This window comes from Miniopterus schreibersii (genome assembly GCF_964146895.1).
Source record: "Miniopterus schreibersii genome assembly, chromosome: 20".
NCBI classification, from domain to species: domain Eukaryota; kingdom Metazoa; phylum Chordata; class Mammalia; order Chiroptera; family Miniopteridae; genus Miniopterus; species Miniopterus schreibersii.
The window spans coordinates 2,714,466-2,732,836 of NC_138122.1; the positions used below are offsets into that span (position 1 = coordinate 2,714,466).

General features: G+C 51.0%; 1 protein-coding gene across 1 annotated transcript in view; it reads left to right on the forward strand.

Moving 5' to 3' along the window:
- Positions 1 to 282: 282 nt before the first annotated feature.
- GLB1L2 (galactosidase beta 1 like 2) overlaps positions 283 to 18,371 on the forward strand; it is a 47,046-nt gene continuing 28,957 nt past the window's right edge. Inside the window, exons 1-5 of the mRNA XM_081122803.1 lie at positions 283 to 457; positions 13,081 to 13,278; positions 14,838 to 14,906; positions 15,554 to 15,649; positions 18,060 to 18,168. Of these exons, the coding sequence (XP_080978929.1) occupies positions 372 to 457; positions 13,081 to 13,278; positions 14,838 to 14,906; positions 15,554 to 15,649; positions 18,060 to 18,168 (558 nt within the window). The 5' untranslated portion in view covers positions 283 to 371. The remainder of the gene's footprint in view (positions 458 to 13,080; positions 13,279 to 14,837; positions 14,907 to 15,553; positions 15,650 to 18,059; positions 18,169 to 18,371) is intronic.

Below are 18,371 nucleotides of genomic sequence, written 5' to 3' on the forward strand. Positions count from 1 at the left end.
CCCAACGGCGTCCGAGGTCTGGGAGGCGCGCTCAGTATCCCCGCACCTGTCTGCAAGTCTCGTGCGGGAAAAGAGCCGCGGGAACTCCGAGAGCCCCGCGCGGCGGGAGGGAGAGCCCGGGAAGCCGCGGCGGCGCCCGGCGGGGCCCGGGGCTTGGGAGGGGGGCCCCGCCCGGCCCCGCCCCGCCCCGCCCCGCCCCTGCGCTGCGGAGCCCGCCGTGCGCGGGCGGGGCCGGGGCCGCGGCCAGTTAGCGCGGGCGCCGCGGCGCGGTTGCCCAGGCGACCAGCGAGCGGCTCCGCCCCCGCGCCGTCCCGGCGCGGCTGAGTGCTGGCGGAGCGCGAACCGGTTTCCACGCGCGGCGCGGACTCGCGATGACCGCGTGGCGCGTCTCCCGGAGGCCCTGCCGCGCGCTCGGACTCCTGCTGCTGGTGCTCCTGAGTGTCCTGGTGCTCCGCAGGTGAGGGGACCCTCGCGGCACCTGCCTGCCGCGGACACCCCGCCCTCCGCACCGTAAGGTCTCGGGGCAGCCCCCGGAGTTCGCGTGACCGCGCGACCCGACCCGCGAATCCCGAGTTTCCACCGGGAACAGCCTGCCCGACTTTTCTTTGCGGAGCTCCCCAACATCCCGGCGTCCCGCTGCGCCCCCGGAGCTCTGGTCCTGCCCCACCCAGGTCCCGGTGTCTCGGCGACACTCGGCGCTGCCCTCCCGGTCCCCCGCGTCTGAGCCCAGAGCGTCCCCACTCCCGCTCCGCGCCTGTGATGCCCGGTCCTCCTCTTCTCCTGGATGCTCCCGGCCTCAGCGAAGGTTGAAGGTCGGCAGAACTAGCCTTCAGATCCCTCTCTTGCGTCCCCCATCGCTGCCTCCCTCTAGGCCTCCTTGGGGAGCCCCTTCTGCTCTCGCAGGTCCCCACACTCCTGCGGACTCCGCCGGGAGCCTCTCTGTTCAGCAGAGGCCAGAGCGCCGGTGCTCACAGCTGTGGCCCATCTAGCCTGGGCAGCGCCGTCGTGGGATTTATTTGCCCCCTTCTAGGATCGATGTGACTCTGCGCTCCACTTTCACACCAGTCACCAGCCACCAGCTCCCCTTACAAAACGTCTGTGGCAAGTGATTGCGTTTAGGGACAGAACGCTTTGTCCAGCCTGGGTAGGTGCCCCAGCCCAGAACTTCTCCAGCCTGTGTGTGTTCGTAGGATTCTGCTGCCCTGAGCATGTCCTTCAGGTCCGTGCTTGGCACTTTCCATATTCAAAACTTCCAGTGTTGCTGGGAAAGCCGACCGTCGGTAACAGGTGCGCGGCACTGGAAGTTAGCGTTGGAGAGGCTGGGGGCTGAGCCCCTGGAACCGGGCAGGGGCACTACCCTACCCCTCTGCTTGATCTTCCCTTCTTTCCTGTCACCCTTCTTAGTTTCTCTGAACTTACCCTGGGAGATAGAAGGATGTTTTTGATGGAGTTAAATATCTGAACGTTTTTGGCTGCCACAGCAACACATTCAAAGACTCCTTCCATTTATACCTTTTCAAGACTTAACATGTCTTCATTGTTTTGGAGATAGTGAGGATATCACATATTGTTTTGGAGAGGAAAAGGGTTCCCTTCTCACTCTGGGCCCCAGAAAACTTAAGCATTTTGTTTCCCCAGTTGTTTTCGAGACTCTTCTTTCACCTGTCTATGATTTCTAATCCTTTCCCCTTTGGAGACTGGCCCTGGCTCTTGTGGGATGTTCAGTCCTTCTCCCCATGCAAGACTGATGCAAACCTCAGAAGAATTACTCAAAGCAGAGGCAGAAGCAGAAGCCTTTGGCATATAGCAGGGTTTCAAGGAGCCCACACCCCAGAGAGAAAGGCCAGAGGTGTTCACTCAAGTACCATGTGGTTTGCCCATTGTTGGAGGTCAAGGATATAGCAGTCCATGCTGGGAACCCAGACAGGTCATTATGAGGGCCAGCACAGAAGGGCTTGAAACGGGCCGAGTAAGTACACCCTAATAGTCATGGGAAAAGGTGCGGGAAGGAGGCTGCGTGTTTGTTGGTGTCTGGCGGGACGGAAGAGGAGCTGTCAGACAGCGGAGTGGCTGGGAAGAAGCCTGAACTTCTCACAGGTGAATCAGCCGTGTTCCTACCTGGGTGGGGTGACCGCAGTAGGAGTCAGGTGGGGTCTTACAGAGTTGCTAGGATGGCAGTGGAGAATGAATAGCTGTCAGTTAAATTCATGGACATTGTTTGAAGTGCTTAGGACAGTCAATGGTTTTCCTGTTATCTCTTCTTAGCAGGCAAGACAGAGGCCAGAGAAGCTCTGAACCAAGTTCCGGGCCATCTCTTAGGGTTTAGAATATGTGTCTTTTGGGCATTTTTTGATTGTATCACCCTCGTGGGCACTTTCTGCCCAGTTCTTCCTGTCTGGCGTGGGCTAGCCACCAAGGATTATCTTTGGAGGCCAGAGGAGAACATGCTCATTGCCCCACCCTCTTCCTGCTTTAACTCTAGCTTTGAGTGGGTCATTAACTCCGTGGGAGGTGAGGCCTCTCCCAGCTGTCTTTGGGAATGTGGTTGTGGCCTGTGGAATATAGGTCATGTGTGATCTGGCTACTCAGCTGGCAGCTTTGGAGCTGAGCTGTACCTCTGAAGGCAGGTATTTGGGTGGAGGAGGGGGCTGCTTGGCTGCAGCTTTTTCCCCCCCGTGAATTTTACCTTGGGTTGGTTCATGGTCAGTCAGAGCTGTTTGATTACATCCCGTCCAAGAAATAGGACCAAGATGACTTTTGAGGAAGATTTCAACCTTCAGTTTCTTAGCTTGAACAACGGTCTTTTAGAAAATACTACCTTTATTGCAGCATAATTGTCATGGGATAAAGTGCACGTTTAACATGTACAGTTAGATAAGTTTTGACATACATACCCACCTATGAAATTACCACCATAATTAAGATAGTGAAGATATATCCACCAGCCCCAGAGATTTCCTTGTGCCCCTTTGCATTTCTCTCCTATGCCTCTGCTCCCCGATCCCTAAGCACACTGGTGTGTTGCTTCCTGCCACCATGTGTAAGTTTGAAATTTTTAGTGTTTGATAGAAATGTGATCCTAAGTCTGTGCTCTCATTTGGTTGGGCTTCTTCCACTCAGTGTTTTCCTTCGAGGTCAGTGATGAATGTATTAATGTGAACTGTGTCTTTGGGTCAGTTACCTCTCATTGTCTTTCCTCCTCCCACTCCACAAGAATGCTTGCTTGATAGTATCAAGGCATGACTCCCACTCATGATTTTTTCCTTAATATAAATGCATCACTGAGCAGTAATTGAATTAACTCTGCATCTCTCATATCTGAGGTTTTAGCTGGCAAAAGTCAGGAGAAAGGAAGGCCGGCAGGTAGGTAGCCCGCTTCATGCCCCATCAAGGACAAGTTCACGTCTTCACTCATCTGTCTCACTCTCTGCTCCTGCACTGGTCTTATCTGGATTCCAGGAGTAGAGCCTGTCAAACTTCTCCTTCGTGAAGGTGGATAACTTAGCAATGTGACAAGCTCACTTTTTTTGGTCCAAATCGTGGCTAGTCCTGTCTTCCCAGGATACGTGGACAAATTGTGCCCCACTTCCTGGGCTTCTGTGAGGTCAGTGATTTTATGAGCTTTGCCTGTTCTAGGACTCTGCTGGGCTTGGCCCGAGTCATATTCCCTGGAATGTCTGAACGCTTTGAATGGTGTTCCTTGCATCGTACAGTGGTGAGTTTTCAGCATCGGGGAGGTGTCCTTCAGCAGGTAGTCCTGTCTGGCACGGGGAGCATGGCCAGCTGGGCGTGGCTTAGGCAGGGAGAGGCAGGATGTCTGAGCCGCCTGGCTCTGGGAGTCTTACAGTGCCACGCTAACCAGCGACTGGAGGGCCCAGGGTGTCCTGGAGCAGAACATGGACGTTATTAATGTATTTGTGATGATAGGGGCTGGGATACCCAGGAGATTTGGGAAAAAGAGCTACAGCCTTGACAGCAGAAGTATCAGAAAGCTGGCCAGAGAGTTCTCTCCACCTGAGGACAAGGAGATAGCAATTGAAATAAACACTTAATCTTTGGTGAAATGACTCAGAATTCCACTATATTGCCTTAAATGCTCTTCTCATGAACAGCCAGGAGATGCTGGAGCTTAGAAAGAAATCTTTTTAGAACATTTAGTACCTGAAAAGGACTCTGGAGTCCAGCCCGCTCCCGCCCCCATCACGCAGCAGAGCTCCTTTGGTGTGAGGATGTTTGCTGCTTCCTCTCCGCTCAGTGTCATCTTTTGCTTAAATCAGTTGCTCTGGATATTAAAGGCCATATTGAAAAAGAGGTCCTGCTGTGTGGGGCTTCTCCAGGATAGAAGGGTAGGGGTATTTTTCAGGCTAGGTGATACTCACTGCTTCTGTACCCCCACACCCAGCAAGACGCTGGGATTGTTCCTTTCAGGAACACGTGTTTTTCCCGCAAAGTTGATTTTGTGAGTAGGTAATATACGAAACGGATGAACTATTCAGATAATACGCTGGAAAATAAGCCCCCCACTCCTGACCCCAAGGCACCCTCTCCCCCCCACCTGAGGTGATTACTGATAATGGTTTCTCTCAGGGCAATTCTGTGTGTATACAAGGAGGCAGTTACATATGGGACCCCATTTGGCACGTCACTTAAAACTGTTCTTGTCCATCTTTTAGCTGCTGCAAACAAAGTTGCAGTGACTCTCTGTTGGATGTATTTCTGTATGTAGAATTGATGACTGTACGGGATATTCATTTTAAATCTTGATAGACATTTAAAATAAGTTAAAACAAGTGAGTAAAATTACACGTTTTATTCCTGTTGCATCAGCGTGAAGGAGGTTGTGAGCTTCGTTGTCTGAGGGTGACATTCTGTCTGATCTGTATGTGTATAGATTCTTTGTGTCCTGTAAGAACTAGACCCTTTCTCATATATCTGTGTAGATAAGTCCAGTGTGGAGGATTTAAAAGTATATTTAACATGTTTATGTTGTCCGCTGTTTCATGAAATCATTTCGTCCTGATTCCACAAGCATCTCTAAGATCAGAGTCTTGCTTCCAGTAGGGCCCGTTGGGTTATCTAACAGACTTTCCATCCCTCTCTAGGTGAAATATAATACCTTTTCTATTTATGATACTATCAGAGGAAAATTTTCTCCAAGTGAAAATCAGTGGCACTTAGGATCAGGACACTTTTCATTGCTGTTATGTGGTTGATTACTAATGAGGAGTTTGTATATTTTTACAATTGAGTCTCACGGTTTTGGTCTAGTAAGTGCTTATTCACATATAAACTTCCTGCAGTATTTAGAAAATGTTCTGACCCTGGGTCATGTAGGCAGTACTTGGCCTTACCTGCAGGAGCCTGAGTGCTAGGCCAGTTCCTGGCTCACCTGGAAATCTTTGCAGAGGGAAGCACAGTGGTGCGAGGATTTCAGGAGTGCCATGGACCTGCAAATGCATCTCTGCAAAATGAGCGTTTCAGCTTTGGAATAGAAGGCCCCAGCCCTGTGGAGATACTGAAAGCCTCTCCCAGCAGAACAGGAGCCCAAAGCACTGGGCCCATACCAAGGAGCACATCCAGGAAGCTGGGCCAGACACGGGGACAGAGATCCATTTCCTGGAGCTGGAGTTTGTGTGGCTCATGGATTGATCCAAGGGGTACTCTCCTGGAGCCAAGGTATAGAGGCACCGGCCAGGGCCCAAGAGTGGATGGTTCCTTTCTTAGGCTTTCATACTCCCCTGCTGAGGGAGGAGTGTATAGGGCTATAGGCTGGTGAGACTGAAACATCCCTCAGCAGGAGTATCCAAGGAAACTGGGTCTCGTGGAAGCCCATAACCATATCAGAATCATAACCACATCTGATGCACAGAAATTTATATTTCAGACCCAAGTGAGGAACTTTCTCTTTGTGGTGTCTTTTGGGCAGTTTAACATCCCTACCATCTCCTGGTCTCTGGCGTGACCACTTAGATGAATGAAGAGGTGAGTGTTTTCTTGGTCAGCCTCTTTCGTATGATGCTCTGGACACGTGTTGAGTTGAATCTTTGCTTAGGGTGGCCCTAGCTGGTCACAGTGCACCTAAAAATTGGATTTGTGAATTATCGCACCAGCTTAGCAAGAATGTGCACATTATATATATGCCAAAGTAACTGCCCCTTAGGACCAGCAAGGACTTATGCTCTGGGAACTGAAGGACTATTTATGCAGATTCCTGCCTCATCCACACCGCTGGTCCACACCCTTGGCCAACCTAAAATTGTATGATAGCCCAGAAGTTGATGGTGCTGTCTCTGCCGTGTCAGGTCGTGTGGACACTGGGCTGTCCGAATCTGGTCAGACTGCCTGTGTGTGACAAGACTGAAGATGGCTGTGACCCCAAGTGCGGCTTCCCAGTCCCACCACGACTCTGGTTACTGATCAATATTTGCAGGATTTACAGTGATACAGGAATGCCCTCTGGCATGGCAAGAGACACTGCAGACCTGTCCTGATGAGCCCACCTCATTCAAGGAGATCATTCAACTAGGTGACTGGCTCTGGCTCTTCTTCCACCCTAGCTGCCCTGGAAGACCCTCTCTGAAAGCTGAGAGGCAACTCATGGGCCCGTTCCACATGAAAGAAGTTGTAAGCTTGTCACCTGCTCCCATGCCCTTTTCCATTCAGAAACGTCCACACAGCACTTTTGACTGTGTCCAGTAATATCCAGCCTGTGTGGAGCCTGCCCTGCGCCCTTTGTCCTTGTGATGTGTGGCGATGCTGAGTGTGAAGTGTAAGAAGGCGTCACCTCTGCTCCTCTCTCACCAGTTCGTCACCTCAGGGATCTCAGTACCCAAGTCCTCTGTTCAATGTCTCCATTACAACCTGTGGTGTCACCAGCTTGCACTTTCCAAAAGGGATGGTAGCCACAGGAGTGTAGAGGTCTCGTTATATTGTGTGAGGCCCCATCAGAGGTCCTGACGGGTGTGCCTTCCTCCAGGAACCTCACTGGGGACTGAACAGAGTATGGCTCTGAACAGAGCGACCCTGAGGGCCGGTCCCATCAGCGAGCAGGGCCTGCTGTTCAGTTTATTCTAGGACTGGGAAGTTATTTATCTTGCATCGAAGCAAAGATCAAAAGGCAACAGAGATTCAGAAAGAAAGTGTTAAAGAGAAAGAGGGCAGTGAGAAAGAGGGCAGATGCCCTGTCTCATCAGAAGACAGTTCATCGTGAGTGACCTGCTCACTAGAAAAGCAACAGTGAAAAAGCTGGTCCCCAAGATTTGGTTAGTCCCTGGTAGTGAGCCAGAGGGACCTGATTGAACCACACTGTATATTTCTCTGTTTTGTTACGGAGTTAATTACCCAGGAAATGATGGCAGGCGGTTATTATTACTATTTTGATCATTAATACTAATGATCATTCTCAGTATTAATACCCATTTGCACAGTGCTTTGTTTTTTATAAAGCTCCAGTGTGTATCATCTCATTTCTCACAGCGAATTCCTTGCAAAATCTAACATTTGTCATCCTCATTTTCTCAGTGAATTCATCCTTTTTATTAATGTATTAAAACTCATCTAGTAACCAGAAAAATTCACAAAGGAAACAGTTGAATTCTCCAGAATTTGGAATACTTTTTCTTTTTTTAAAATCCTCACCCGAGGATATGTTTTTATTAATTTTAGAGAGAGAAAGGGAAAGAGATAGACAGACATCTATGTGAGACAAACATAGATTGGTTGCTTCCATATGAGCCTCTGCCAGGGACTGAACCCACAGCCTAGGTATGTGCCCTTACTGGGAATCAAAGCTGCAACCGTTTTGGTGTAGGGGTGATGCTCCAACTTGTGAGCAACCCGTCCAGGGCCAGAATGTGGAATTTGATAACAGCTACCTTTTGTTGTTTGCAGTGTTAATTTCATGCTGCTTGATAAGCACTGAGAGGAAACATTTTTTTAAAAAATCTGAAAGATGTCAGGATATAAAGACACTAGCAAAGAGAAGGTCTATCCAGGAAGATATTTTTTCTGTATGTCAAATGAGAAGAGAGATGGGTGCTTCTCAAGTTTTAACCTTGGCGTCTGGTTAGAATGCAGATTCTCATTCAGGAGGTCTCAGGGAAGGCCTGGGTTCCTGCATTTGTAACCAGTCCCAGATGGTCAGGAGACATAAACCTAGATGGAAGTTTCCTGATGCCTAGTTGTCCACTAGGGGACAAATTAAGGAGCGAGAGGGACTCTTGGAATGAGGGAGCCACAGAGTCACCTTTCCTGCCTGCAGCTGGCACCTACGGGTGGGGAGGGAGGCTCTCAGCAGAGTCTTACTGCTCCCACAGCTCAGGGGAGACAGAAGCCAGGGCCCGTGATGGGAGTTGCGGAAGAGCCTGCGGTGGTTCTTTTCAAGGTCTGGCTGGTGGGGAAGGATTGCTACCTGGTGGGATGATTGCTAAATTGTACCCTCACTGTCCTTCAAAATTATGAGAGGGAGGGAGGGAGAGGGAGGGAGAATGAATGAGAGAATTTTCACCACCAGATGTGAATATGTTCCTATTTCTAAGGAAAGAATCTGCCCATCCAGTTCTTCCTCGCCTGCGGAGGTCAGTGCGCCTGGTGAGCACATGAGGCATGAGGCAGAGTGTGTCCTTCGGAGCAGCTGTGGTCAGACCAAAGGGAGAAACTGTGCGTGACATGTGGGACAGCCAGAACAGCCAGAGCTTGTAGCCAAGGGAAGGAGCCCTGTGGGAAGAGCCAGAACAAGGAGGTGGCTAGAAAGAGGCCCAGACAGTGGCCACAGGGCCTGAGGCCTCCTTTTAGTATCTAGGGCCTCATCCTCTCTGGCAGGCTTCCCTGTAAAGGGCCAGATGTAAATGTTAGCAGCTTTGCAGACCATATAGTCTCTGTCACTGTGCCCCAAGGCAGCCAGAGACAGTAGGTAAACCTACTGATAGGTGCCAATAAAACTACTTATGGACATAGAAATGTGAAGCTCATCTAATTTTTATGTGTGTCCCAAAATATCTTTCTTTTGATTTTTTTTTCCAACCACTTAAAAATGTGAGAACCATTCTTAACCTGCAGGCAGGTGGCTTTGGTCCACAGCTGGAGTTTGCAGGCCTCTGGCTCAGGGGCTGGGTTGGTCTGACAGGACCCCAGTGAATAGTTTTTTCATTGTAAGATTTTAGAAATTGTAATAAGATTGTTTGGCATGAAGGCTAGTACATAAAATATAATTAGATGCTTAATTCAGTGGCAAAGAATGGAAAGTTTGGGATTAATCCATATGAGGACTATAAGCACTCCCCCCTTCCCAAGTTATTTTCTCTAATACTCAAAGGATGCTAAAATAAATTTATTTCCAGTAGTGACAAGAGTCTTATAGCACATTGCAGTATTTTATTTATATCAGGCCCTCACGGTAGCCTGTGTGAGTAGGTGGGACAGGCATTAGCCCTGTTTTACAGAGGAAGAAAACTCATGCCCACAGGGCTAGTGTCAGAAACGCAGGGTGACAATGCTCCTGAAGACGGAGCCAGGATCCACGTCCAGATCTGCCGCCTGCACGTACTGCTTTTGTTTTCACTTCTCCAAGGTGGTCCTTCGGAAGAATTGTGTTCTGAAATATCATTTATAAGTCACTTGGAACATGGAGCTTTTCTCTTTGGAGAAAGAAAAAAATGATTAGGTTCCCAGGTTATCCACAAAGGACTGTTCTAGCTGGAATGTAGCAGAACTGGACATCATGCTACTCCCGGGCTGTAGCATGAGTTCGGGGTCCTGGGGGTTGTGGAAAGTAGGAAGGAGAAAGTAAAAATAATTCTTCTTGCTCATGAGTGGCCACAGGCCAAATTCCCACGTGGTCAGTGACGTCTGAGGACCAGCCTGCCTTCTGAGCCGCCTCTCCTGTGTCTGGCCACGCAGGCTCCCAGACTTGCCCCATCCCTCTTGTAAAACTCCTAGGCTGGTGGCTCTCAGCCTTGTCTGTTAGTATCTTTGGAGGAGCTTTTAAAAAACACTAATAGCTGTGCTCTACCCGCAGAGATAATTAATTGGACTGAGGTGGGGCTGGGCATTGGTTGGTTTTAAAAGTTTCCCAGGTGATTCAAATGTGCCGTCACCTTTGAGAAGCATTGTGGCTAAACCCAAGCCCGTCTTCTGGTGTAGGTGAGGTCAGTTAATGTTAGGAAGGCTGCTGAGGACGCGATTTCATGTGGCTCTGGTCTCCCACGTGCGCTGTGAGCATTTGGTTCCCAAGCCTGGAAAACGGACCTGGTCAGTATGTTGGTCTTAGCTCTGGGATCACAGCTGCCCACCACCGGACCGTGGTGTCGGGGGAGCGAGGCTGCACGGGGTGTTCGTGAAGAAGGCGCGGCACCGACGTTGGAGGAACAGTTCCTTCCTTTGTTGGCTACAGTGCTGGTTACGTGACCGCAGCGGCAGTGCACTGTCGCCTGCGCAGTGACACTGCTGAATCATCAGCACATCAGGCTAAGCCGCGTGCGCAGGTACATCGTGCGGAATCACATGAGGTCACCATCGTGCACACTCGCAGGACGGTCGGGGTCACGGACCGGACACCGAGATCTGCAGGCCCCACAGGCCCTCCCTGGCTCACACCTGATACGTGGTTTCTGGTCTAGAGCCCCATTTCTCAGTCGATAGTGAAGAGTCAGTTTTCTTTTGTTTTTAAGAATTCTAATCTGTCACTTTATAAAACAATAAAAACAAATTACTAGAAAAAGGAAATGGAAAGATATGCAAAATATATACTCAGCTTTTTATAATTAGCTTTAATAGACATAAAACGACTCTCATTGCTCTAGAAGTGTCCCAGCTTCTGTCCGGACCTCAGCGCAGACCAGCAGCAGGCGGTGTGACGGGAGCCCGCGCCTGTGCTCGGGAGCGCTGGGCTGGCTGTGTGACCTGCACCTTCTTGCCGGTCTGCTTGCCCTCTGTGAGGACAGACGCTTTCACTTTTCTCTGCTTTTGCCCCAGGTTTCCTCTGCTTTCTTACAGTCCCTGCCTTCAAGACCCAGTGAGAGTGTCGTATTCTGTATAAAGTCTTCTCTGACTCCACCTGGATGATTTAGATAATGTCTTCATTCAACAATCACCTGTTTCAGCGATTGTCTGCTCCCATCACTACCTGATTTGTGGGGCCCCGTGCACAATGAAAATGTGGAGCCCTTGTTTAAAAAATATTAAGAACTTTAGGATTGAGACAGCAAATTGTCTAAAGCCATGGGTAGGGCTGTTTTTGTTTTTTCATTTTTAAATAATTTTTTAAAGGTGTACAGTGTGTTACTTTGGTAAGTGTGTGGATTGTGTGATTGCCCTTGTAGTTACATTTACTGCATTAGGTAATCCTAGTGCAATTCTGTTGTTGGTACTCATACTGTGCGTTAGATCTGCTGGCGGGCTTGCTGCTTGCAAGGGCCTGCTGAGAGCAGGGCCCTGAGTGGCTGCGTGGGTTGCACATGTGCGGAGCTGGCCCTGGTTGTGCCTGTGTGTGCTTTACTGCAGCAGTCCGGACACTGAACTGTAATCATTGTAGTGTGCAGGGGTGGAAAAGGCTCAGTGTCAGAGCTCCTTATAGGCACCCTGGCGTGTGGTTTGGAGCTACTCGGGCAGGGTGGGAGTGAGCTTCCTGAGGAGCATGAGCAAGTTGCCACGGGTTCTCACTAAATGCTCTTAGAAATGAGGGTGCCATTGATAGGAGGGCTCTGGCTACTCTGCAGGCTGGGGTGTGCAAGTTCACGTTCGGCACTGAAACACTTCGCGTTGTGGGTAGAGGGGAAGCTGGCTGATAGGTAGGAAAAGGACCCTGCAAGGGGCAGTGCTGGTGGTAGAGATGGAGAGAGAGCAGGAATGATGGGACAGTCCTTGAGCACACTGGACAGTCAGCTATGGGGTGTGTGACATGCATGTGCCCTGTTTCCCCGTGACATCTGCTGTTGGCCAATGCGGCGGGCAAAGCTTGGTGAAGGAGCTGCCCCTTTGAAGGACACTTGCATTTCAACAGGAGAGTGCTGGATCCAGAATCAAGATTGCTGCTCTCAGCCACTTTGGTTCACACATGTCAGTTTCTTCTATGAGACAACAGTCCCAAGTCAGTGATACCAATACTGATTGAATGGATTAAGCTGGGCCTTAAGCCAGACACCAATGCCAGTGGTGCCACTCTGGACAGCATTACAGAAAGAATGGGAGACCAGAGCAGCTTAGGGAGTGTTTTTTTATGCAGGAGCCCCCTGGGCAAGACGCCCTCTAGTGCCAGGAACTGTAGTGAGAAGTGGGTACAGAAAAGGCACCAAGGAAAATTTGCTTTTGCACTAGACTTACTTCTGCTTGTTTTCTGTCTCCAAGTTTCCTAAACGTCCTGGCTGCGCCCCCACCCCCCAGGCTTCTCCGGCTAGCCTCCTCTCATGGCCTTTGGGAGACCAGGACGCTGAATCATGGGCTCCCCTCTGCCAACCCAGAGGTGTCAGGTGCTTTTTCAGGGACTGAAACTTTCCAGCCACCTCCCCTGGTGGGGCTTTCTATCATGACCTCTTGGCCACTCGGACACTTGCTCTTTAGATAATAATTGAGACCTAGAAATTCAGTTCATGAATAGGTGCTGTTTCTAACCCATATACCTCTTTACAGGTATTTGCACCTCAAGCTGGCAGCTGTGACTGGGAGGTGGCTCGCTGGTACTCTTTGAAATAGTTGCTGCTTTGATGTTTAGTCAAATGGCCTAGGAGACCTGCCCCCAGGTCCTCCCAAGTCCCCAGCACCTGAAGGCAGCCTGTCAAGCCAGTAGCACTTCCTTCCCCTGGCTGTGCGCCTTTTCCCTGTCCTGTTAGCACAGTCACAGTGTGGGACTTTGCGTTTGCCTGTCCCAGAGCGCAGCGCTCAGCTGGACCAGGGGAGTCAGTGGCTAAAGAGACGGATTCCAAGGGTGGGCTTAGTGGAGGGTGGGAGCCTTTTCTGAAGCCCTGGAAAGAGGCCCTCCTTGGAGAGAAATACTGTGGGCCTGCGGCGGAGGAGAAGCCCATCTCTCCGGCCCTCCTGTTCCCTCTGCAGGTGAGCTTCCAGCCTCCCTACCTTTCCTTTTTGCAGGTTGGATTGGCACAGTCTGATCTCTCCCTGGCTAAGACAGCGGCGGTCCGGGCTGCACACCGAGGGCCAGAACTTCATGCTGGAGGATTCCACCTTCTGGATCTTTGGGGGCTCCGTGCACTATTTCCGTGTGCCCAGGGCATACTGGAGGGACCGCCTGCTGAAGATGAAAGCCTGTGGCTTGAACACCCTCACCACGTGAGTGCTGCCCCCATGCCTGTTCCCTGCGGGGCTTCTGGAGTCTGCGTCCGGGCATCCTCGTGGGAGCCCGGGGTCGCCAGGATGGGTGAGCCCTGGCAGACCCTAACTCGGGCAGCCTCTGACAGGAAGACAGCTTCCCTTTTCCTAATCCCTGCAGCACTCCCCATCAGTGGGGATGAGGGATGGGGGTAAGTAAGGTCTGGGGGCCAGAGAGAGCAATGGTGTGCAGAGGAGGAGAGGATAGGTGTTGGAGATGATTGAATTACTCAGTCATTTTTCAAAACAAGCACTCCACCCCCAACTTATACAGCAGATGAGTGTAATCTTCCTCAAAATAGCTACCTTGGGAAGCTGACGTTAGCATCTTCAGCACTCCTTTTTAGAAGTATCTTCAGAATGCTGTGTTTTCATTCTGGCTCCTCGCACAGTGACTGGGACGGGTTGGCACCCAATGAAATGCTGAATGTGTGAATTAGTTAAAAAATAGGCTCAGTGGTGAACAAATTTTGATCTTTTCATGGATTTATTTTTCAAAATTGCCAACAGATATTTGGATTCAAGTCTAGAAAATAAAGTGGGTTATCAGACTGTATTCTATTTTCAGGCAAAAATGTGATTACAAAGCAAGAACATGGATTTTCTTGGGTAGTTTATGAACTGGCTTTGAAGACAGTTTCTAAAGAGTTATAGGAATACTCTGAGCTATGACAGGGTAGTTGAAATAAATGCGTATGGTTTTCTAGAATCCTTCAGAGGATCCATTTATTTGCAGATGTGGGTTCTGATCCTGGGGGTACAGTCACATGCTGTAACACTCTTGAAGCTTGTAGGAATGTTGCAGGACAACCATTTTGCTTTATAAAAGCAGAGTAGTCTACTTGCTGAAACACAGAACTCCTGGGTCTGAAGTGGAACAAGCCAGCCCCCCTTCCGCTCCACTGTGCACTCGCTGAGGGCCCTGCGGGAGCCGTGGGCGGGTGGGAATCCGGGAGAGGAGCAGCTGTTAACTGCTGCCACCAGGTGTAACTCCACACTCTGCGCTCGGATTGGGCCCTTAAAGGACTAACTTCACTTCCTCCCCTTCTCTTTGGTTAGAAGCTCCCTCCTGTTAGAGGGCTTGGAGCTGATACTCTAGTAAAGACTAGGACTGGTAACCGAGGTGCTCTCTCTCTTCCTCTACGTTGAACCATCTTTCCTGTAAAGTTACTTCTTTTTCTTCAATGAAGAGAGAGGGAAGGGGGGGTGGGAAGGGGGAGCACAGCCTGAGCTACCCTGTGGTCATGTCTCAGCATCACTCAGCATCAGCCCCGTCTCACATCTTGTTGGCCTCCCTCCCCTAAGGAGGTGAGCTCTGCATCCCCTGGGCCTGGCCCTGGGTTCTCTAAGGCCCCTACCTCTCTTCACTGAGTTCTTGGTTTCAGTTCTGACATCACTAAGACAATGCGCCCAGAAAATATATCTTTCAACCATCATAGGGGTTTTAGGGATAAATAAGGGAATCTGGAGAGGAAGTGGAATGAATGAAAAGGTCACGCCTGTCATCTTTCCTGTTCCAGCTACGTTCCGTGGAACCTCCACGAGCCACAGAGAGGCACGTTTGACTTCTCCGAGAACCTGGACCTGGAGTACGTGCTGCTGCTGCATCTGTGACCTGCCTGGGGCTGGGGTCCACGAAGGGGGCTGGTGGGGTGATCAGGGACCGTAGTGTATCTCAGTTCTGCTTGGAGAGCCAGGGGGAGCCTGAGGCCCAGAGCCTGTTCTCAGGACATTGACAGGCTGCACCGGGACCAGATGCTCTCCAGCTGTGAACCTGTTACTCTGGGTGACCAGGCCCCCTCGGAGCCCAGCCCTGCTCACTGCAGCCCAGAGGTGCCTCCTTCTGGGTCAGCCCTGCTCTGCAGTGGGGTCTCGCCACCCATGCTGGGATAGGGGCTGCCCCTTGAGGCAGCAAGGTTGTTGGGGTCAGGGTCATTGTGAGGACCCGTCCCCTGTCTCACACCTTTCCCCTCATGACCTTGTGGGCTGTGCAGAGGGTCCTGGTCTAGGAGCTGGTGAGAACCCTGCTGCTAGGGCCTCAGGCCTATGACCAGAGGTGTAGGACTACCTGCTCTGCTGGGGGTCAGGGCTCTGCCTTCCCTTCACTCAGCCCTGTCTCTGGTTGAGAGGAGGGCAGGGAGCAGAGCATCCGGGCAGTTCTGCCGCCTGCGGTGTGTGCGGGCTGGTCCTACCATGTGCTCGATGTCCTCAGAGTTGCTGACATTGATCTTCCCAGGGCCTTTGTCCGGCTGGCTGCAGAGATTGGGCTGTGGGTGATCCTGCGTCCTGGCCCCTACATCTGCAGTGAGATCGACCTCGGCGGCTTGCCCAGGTGAGCAGGCTTATGTGGGCCTCTGGCCACAGCTTGAGTTGTCCTGTGCGCTTGTGTAAAATGTGAATCACAAACAGATTTAGTTTTGCTTTTAAAGTGTATTTGTCCATTTTGTACGGAAGTTCCTTTTCAGAATAAGTAGCACCCAAAGGGGGTCATTTTAGATGATGTCATCATTGTCCTTGTCTAATTCCATGTGGTTCTTCTGTGGTGAGTACAACAGAGGGCAGCTGTCCCCAGGCCTTGCACGTCACCAGGCTGTGAGTTGGGCCCTCAGTCTGGCTGGCTGTCTGCTCTGGATATCACTTTCCAGTCTAGAAAACCGGGAAAATTGCCCACTGGGCGTGGCTCAGCGGTTGAGCATCGACCTAGGATCCAGGTCATCAGGGTTTTATTCTCGGTCAGGGCACATGTCTGGGTTGCGGTCCCCAGTTGGGGGCGTGCAGGAAGCAGCCGATCAGTGACTCTCTCATCATTGATGTTTCTATCTCTCCCTCTCCTTTCCTCTCTCTGAAATCAATAAAGATATATTTTAAAAAAACCACAACGGTCCGGATAATCAAACCTGCCTGCCTATTTCTTAGGGATGTTACCAGCATTTATTTATTAAAGTCCAAGTATTTTTTTAAAGCATTTTTAAAAAAAATATTTTTTTTGTATTGATTTCAGAGAGAGGAAGGGAGAGGGAGAGATAGAAACATCAATGATGAGAGAGTCATTGATTGGCTGCCTTCTGTGCGCCCCTTACTGGGGATGGAGCCCACAATCCAGGCATGTGCCCTGACTGGGAATAGGAACCGTGAATTCCTGGTTCACACCAGCTGGGCTAAAGTCCAAGTATTTTCATAAAGTATAAAAGAAACAAATTATTGCTTTTGTTTTGTCTCTTATCTTTGAGTTTCAGGGCCTAGTGAGTTATCTTGGGATGTGTAGTGTCCATTGAAGCCCTAGAGTGCTGTGTGGCTGGAGTAGAAATCTGGACAAGAATCACCTGCTACCACATTCACTCATCCTCATCAGTGAGACTAGGGGTAACCTTCCCCATCCTTACTTTGTTCCAGATGGTTAGGTCTGCTCCTCCCTCACCTGTGCCACCCCAAGGGGGAGGGAGGCTGGTCCTGTTTGCCTGGCTGACTCCAGCGGGACCAGCTTCTCCCCACAGGGCAACCACCAGCCTCCCTCTAGTTATGTTTTGTTTTTCTCTGGTTTCCAGCACTACCCAGCTCTGCCCCAGGGGCACAGGCAAGCTCTGTCTCCATCTCCTTCACTACCCAGGATCACCTCTCTGCCGCTGTGCCACTCAGCTTCAAGAGTGGCCTCAGCAAGGCTGTGCACACAGCCAGAGTGTCCCCACACACCTGGGTTGAGAAATCTGTGTCAGCGAGAAGTCTCTGGCTCAGAGTGGGCACAGGAGGAGGACAGGGTGACGTCTTACTCAGCTCAGAAGCAGCAGCAGCTCCAGCACCGGACCTCCTTGTGCAGCTCCTGTGCATTCAGGCCCGGTCGGTTGCATAGAGGATGAGCACATGGCCGAGCCAGGCAGGCCGAGCGGGAAACGCTGGGAAATGGGCAGCGCCCACGGGGATGAGAAGCTGGTCCTGCTCCACGCGAGGTGGAAAGCGGAGGTGTCAGTGCAGAGGAGACTGCTCTCCCCTCATGCATTTTGATCTAACATAGATTGATAGTTTCTGACCTGTTCAGGACTTTTAAATCACAACCTTTCTAAGTGCCTTTAGTAAGGAAATATGAGTGTTTTCTCAGAATTTCAAATGAGCTCTGGAACTCATGCCCCATGTTCACCTAGGGAATGGGGGCCACACAGACAGGTTGTGGGAAGAGTTAATCTTGCTCCTCCCCTGAGCTGAACCCTGAATAGCTGAAGCAGACGATGCAGATGAGCCAGATCAGCAGATGGGCCAGATCAGCATGAGCTGCAGCTGGACCAGAGCAGGGAGGGGGATTAGCCTGCACAGCCTGTTTCTGGCTTGCTTTCTGGGTGACACTGGAGGCTGCCTTTGTTCTTCAGTCCCAGCCTAACACCTTTGGCTTCACCCTTTATAGAGAGATTGTGGTGTAAATGCTTGAAGACTGGGCCTCAAGTCCAGTGAAAAGCTTTTCTCACTGACTGGCAGCCAGACTTGTAGCCATGAAGCTGGACATAAATTGCCTCCAGGCTGGTGTCCCCCCGTCAGAGGTGCAGGGCTGAGTGCAGGGCTGGGGCTGGGCCACCTGTGCTCCTGAATCCCTTGGAACAATCTGCCTCCCTAGCTGGTGGAGGGAGTGGGGTGGGAGTGTCTCCAGCCTCATCCTGAGCACACTCAAGCGACTTCCTTTTCTCTCCACCATCACCCTCCCCAGAGCCACCCACAAACAGTGGAACTAATTCCCACCACCCCCTTTTTTATTCAAGCTGGCTGCTCCAAGACTCTGGCATGAAGCTGAGAACAACTTACAAGGGCTTCACCGAAGCAGTGGACCTTTATTTTGACCACCTGATGTCCAGGGTGGTGCCCCTCCAGGTAAAAGCAAGCAGACTCGGCTTTGATCTTCACCTGCCTTCCTACAGGCAGTGAATAGCGCAGGTTAGCTCTCAGACAGAGGGGCTCACGGTTCCTTTCAACACAGGAGCACATGTCTTCCCACTGCCTGAGACCTGCAGTTGGAGGGGCCTGCAGTGCTTGTCCTTTAGGCCCGCCTGTTTCAGTGTCTGGGGCGGCAGGTG